The sequence below is a fragment of the Benincasa hispida genome, chromosome 5 (genome assembly GCF_027475165.1).
Source record: "Benincasa hispida cultivar pf3 chromosome 5, pf3_genome.v1.1, whole genome shotgun sequence".
Lineage (NCBI taxonomy): Eukaryota > Viridiplantae > Streptophyta > Magnoliopsida > Cucurbitales > Cucurbitaceae > Benincasa > Benincasa hispida.
This window is the reverse complement of record NC_143482.1, coordinates 63,017,460-63,022,437: the sequence shown is the minus strand read 5'-3', so window position 1 is coordinate 63,022,437 and position 4,978 is coordinate 63,017,460. Positions and strand designations below refer to the sequence as shown.

General features: G+C 33.5%; 1 protein-coding gene across 1 annotated transcript; it reads right to left on the bottom strand.

The window, feature by feature from the left end:
• Positions 1 to 1,108: 1,108 nt before the first annotated feature.
• Positions 1,109 to 3,986, bottom strand: LOC120070060 (S-locus lectin protein kinase family protein). Its single transcript, XM_039021911.2, has one exon. It carries the CDS (start codon positions 3,886 to 3,888, stop codon positions 1,381 to 1,383), a length of 2,508 nt encoding a protein of 835 aa, XP_038877839.1. The 5' UTR covers positions 3,889 to 3,986; the 3' UTR covers positions 1,109 to 1,380.
• Positions 3,987 to 4,978: the final 992 nt, after the last annotated feature.

Sequence of the window (4,978 nt, the reverse complement as noted above, 5' to 3'; positions counted from 1 at the left end):
AACATATCCGAAATGTAGAAAAATGTCTTCTCTAACATTTTGATTTAAAATTTTGGAGCCTCAAGTCATCCATTGACGACGAGCTTTAGGAAGTTAATTTGTTTTCTGGTGATCACATTTTTATGACATCTATGTGTATTTTGGTATCAAGCACTAATGACAAATAATTATTACCATTAATATCAAATGCTACAAATTCTAATTTTATAATATTTCCATAGTAACACTATTATAAAATATTTATATTTATATTAAAAATTTAACATATATCAAATATGTAAAACAACATTTAATTTATTAATTATAACGAATAGAGAAAAAACCAACATACCTTTAATCTACCTTTAGTGAGGAAAACGATAGATGCTCGTGTTGATAACGTGTGTTGTGAACTTGAGAAACACAACAAGAACACGAATACCAATAAAATATAATATTAAAATAAATATAATATAATATAATAATAAAATAAATTAAACATAATATAGAAATAAATAAAATTAAAATAAATTAACAAAATAGGAAATATGAAATTTCTCTAAAATCTCCACTTTCTCCCATTTTCATGGTTTTTGCTCAATGTGTGTGTTTCAAAACCCACCAAATGTCACTATTTATAGACAATTTGACAAGTAGGAGGTGAATTACATGGACACTAAGAATAAGTATTTACAAGACATATGGTTATATATATAGAGTGTAGAGGGAGTGACATCTGACTTTTTGACACTAAGAATGAACTTCTATTTTACACATAATTTGTGATATTTATAATATTATTATTTTTTTCCTTCAAATAAATTTTAGCTTTGGGGATGTATATAAGTATACTCGATACTGTTATGGAAAGCAAGAATAAAATATGATATACTGATGGATACAAAATAGGCTAAACAAAAACAAAATTCCTTTTGGGAAGAAATAATATTCCATAAAGAATTCTCTATTTTAGATAATACTGAAACTAATTCGAGTTTTACCGCATGATATATAATGAAAGTCGTACGTTAAAATGATCTAATTCAATAGTTGATATATATTTTTTCTTTTGGGATAAGGACAAGAGGCTCGCTACTGAGATCGATACTTGGAATAGGACCCACGGGGCTTAACGTCGAAGATTCAAATTTCCATACCTTCGTTTGTTGTACGAGGGAAAAAATAACACATGAAACATTTTTTAATCTGACGTAAAACTTTAGAACATATATTATATGGACATCCAGTGAAAATGCAAATGAAGATCCCTCATAGATCAACAAGTTACAAAAGGAAACAATCCTTGAAAAATTGCTTTTATTTTAGAGCAGAGAGACAGAATATATACTGAATTAGATGAAAAGAGAGAGCAAAGCCTTGGAATCCAGCAAAGTTTCAAGACTAAGAGCTTCTTGTAGATGTGTTGCTTTTGGTCTGAGATGATGGAGTCGATGAGTTCGTCTTGGAATTTTGGTTTGAAGATGATGAAGACGACGATTCAGTGAAGAAAACTAGATGCTCGTGGCTGTCACTAAACGCGAGTAAAGATCTTGGCATCGGCGGTTTGTTTACTTCCAAAACACCTTCAAGAATTTGAACAATATTACTCATTGATGGTCTTTGAACTTCTTCATCTTGGATGCACCAACAGGCTACTCTACACACCTTTGTCAGCTCTTCTATATCAACATTTCCTTGTAGTTTTGGGTCTAACAAGTTAAGGATATCACCTTCTTGAGTTATAGTGTTTGCAACCAAACTTGGGAAAAATTTGATTGTTCCATCTTCAGATTGCTCTGAATTTCTTCTTCCCGATACAAACTCGAAAAGCATCATCCCATAGCTAAAAACGTCAGCTTTCGCTGTTATTGCCACCCCTGATATCCACTCCGGCGCGAGGTAGCCTCTTGTGCCTCTCATAGTTGTTAGGACTCTGCTGAACTCTCTTCCAAACAGCTTGGCCAAGCCAAAGTCAGCTACTTTAGGACAAAATTGAGCATCCAAGAGTATGTTTTCAGGCTTGATGTCACAATGTACGATGCACTCTCGACACTTCTCGTGCAGATAAGCCAATCCTCTTGCAGTCCCAAGGGCAATTTGATATCTTGTTTTCCATTCCAAGACATTATTAGGATTCTTGACATGGAAAATATGAGAATCTAAAGAACCATTTGGCATGTAATCATATACCAACAATTTCTTACTACCTTCAGAACAAAATCCACGAAGTCGAATCAAGTTAACATGTTGTATAGTCCCAATTGTGCTAACTTCTGTCCTGAATTGCTTCTCTCCTTGGCTAACACTCTCGAGTTTCTTCACCGCCACGATTGTCGAATCGGCCAAAGATCCTTTAAAGACAGAACCAAAACCTCCTCCCCCAAGTTTATGTGAGAAATTCTTTGTTGCATTTACCAAATCTCTATACTCGAAAGCCACTAAAGAACCCTCCACCGTTTTTCCTTTTCCTACAATTCTCCTCCTTCTCATAACAAGAAACACTAAAACAGCCAACACAATTACTAAACCAACAGCTGAGCCAACAGCAACACCAATAATCGTTCCTGTATTCTTCTTCCTACTTGAGAATTCAGAAGCTGCAAGCTTGAGATACAACGGTCTCGCACCCGAATCGCTTTGTGATAGTTGCCTTAAATCCAAGAGATCTCCACTCCAAATTTCACATTGACCATTCTGAAACGAGTAAGCAACACAAGAACAATTCTCTAAGCATAATGATTCACAATCTCCACCATTTCCAACTGCCACAGACTCTGAAAGATCAGGCAACTTCATATAACGCATCAATAAAAATCTATCTGCATCGCCATTCGAAACCGAATTCCCGCATTTCAATTTCGTTTTTCGTCTACACCCAGCAGAATATTCTTTCAAATCCCATTCAAGGTTCGACTTCGGCTCAAACCCTTCCACACAACTACATATAGGTGAAGAATTTTCAGTACAACTACCAAATGCTCCACAAAGAGCATAAACTTCACATTGTTGCCTTGGTTGACCCCAAAACAAATTCCATTGCTTTGAACTCTCCAACCAAGTGAATTGTTTAGCCTGTCCTGACACATCCATCACAAACCTTGATATAACAGAAGAGTTATACATTGAGTAAGTGAAATAGCTTTCATTATTGGCTGTTACAAAGCTGAAATTATATATATAATTAAGCCTCATCTCAGGAACCAAACTAAACATATTATCCACCCAAGGTCCACTGCTCCAATACTGTTCAGTTCTATTCCACATAATGAAATAAGCACTGGTTCCATTAGGATCAAGTTCAAGAGAGAAAATACCAGATCCAGGATCTTCTGGGTTCTTCCATGAAGTCAAATGTTGGGTTTGTTTAGTAATATCATTACGTCCAAGCTTACTACCAGGAAGCCAAGTATCAGTTGGAAAATCAAAACTTTGCCATAAGGGTTCTGAATCTTTTGATGAATTAGAAGACCCATCTTTTAGTACAAAATTCCCATCATCTTGAATGGTAGCTTGTAAAGATTTAAAGGGTTTAGAACTTATATTAGTGGACCAAACAGGGAAACTTGACTCATTCAAGAGAACTAAATTACCATTTAGGAATTTCAAGACAGAAGTGGATGGATTTGAAATGGGTGTATCTCTGTTTGCAACCCAAACTACCGTTTGATCAGAGACTTTGTTGTACCAAATGCCTATATAATATTTGGAAGAAGAAGAAGAAGAAGAAGAAGATTTACCTGGAGTGAAGAAACCAAGTTTGAAGATCTCTTTAGAAGAAACAATGGTTTTGTCTCCAGAGATGGAATCATTTACAAAGATGGTATCAACTGCCATAGATGGTTGGGAAAGGAGTGATAAGATTAAGAAGAAAACATAAAGCATCAACCACATAGCGTCTCTAGTTTCCATAGCTGCAGAGAAATTTGCAGACAAGAGAAACAAAAAGCAGAGAAGGTTTAAACAAATGACTATGGCGTCAAGTTTGTCCACGCGTTTAATCTGAGGAAAAGTCAATGTTCCCACCAATGACTTCAATTGATTAACTTTGGACTTGTTCAATGGTTCAAATGTTCCAGTTGTTTCAACATCTATGTAAGTCATAATTCAATTTTAGCATACAGACAAGGTGTGTAGTTTATCGAAACCAGAGTGTTCAAATGATCTACAACTCGAATATTTTGGATTACTCGACCCAAATTATAAAGATGTAATTAATTTTAATTTTAGGTTGATAGGTTTAGATTACAATTTTATAATTTGAGTTGATACAATCCACCTCCAATTTCTAATAATATATATATATATATATAATAATTTATAATATTATAACTCACATTTATTTGTACCATGTTTGTTTGAAATTTATAATACATATCTTAGATTTTGATATTTAATATTTGAGTTTTATGAAATTTTAGTTATTGATATATGATGCATATAAATTTAAGTATTTTAAGTTAATAAAAAAACAATAATAAATAAATAATCTGACAATCTAACTCAACCCAAATTTTAAGGGTCGGGTTGGGTTGACGACCCTATTTGGATCATTCGGATAGTCAAACCGACCAATTTAAATTTTCGAATTGGTCCAAAAGATCTTCAACCCAACCCAATCCAACTCATGTAAGTCACTAATCGAAAGAGTAACACATCTATTTAATAAAAATAGTGAGGTCCAATGATTTCGAGTTCTAGCAAATTTTGAAGAAAAGACTTGTTCATCGATTGATTGTGTCGGTTATGAGCTAAAACCAGCTCTGACACCCTATAATTTTTTAAGAACCTTCATCTAGTCAAATGTAAAATCTTCATCTAGTCAGATGTAAAATCTACTCGTAAAGTAAAATGGTAGTTATACTTATATCTTCAAATTTTAAAATTAAATTTTATAAATATTAAAAAAATAAATTGAATTGGATGAAAGATTGAACATCCAACTTAAAAGAAGAAAGTTATACCAATACAACTAAACCAAATTCATTTCACAGCTCATAAG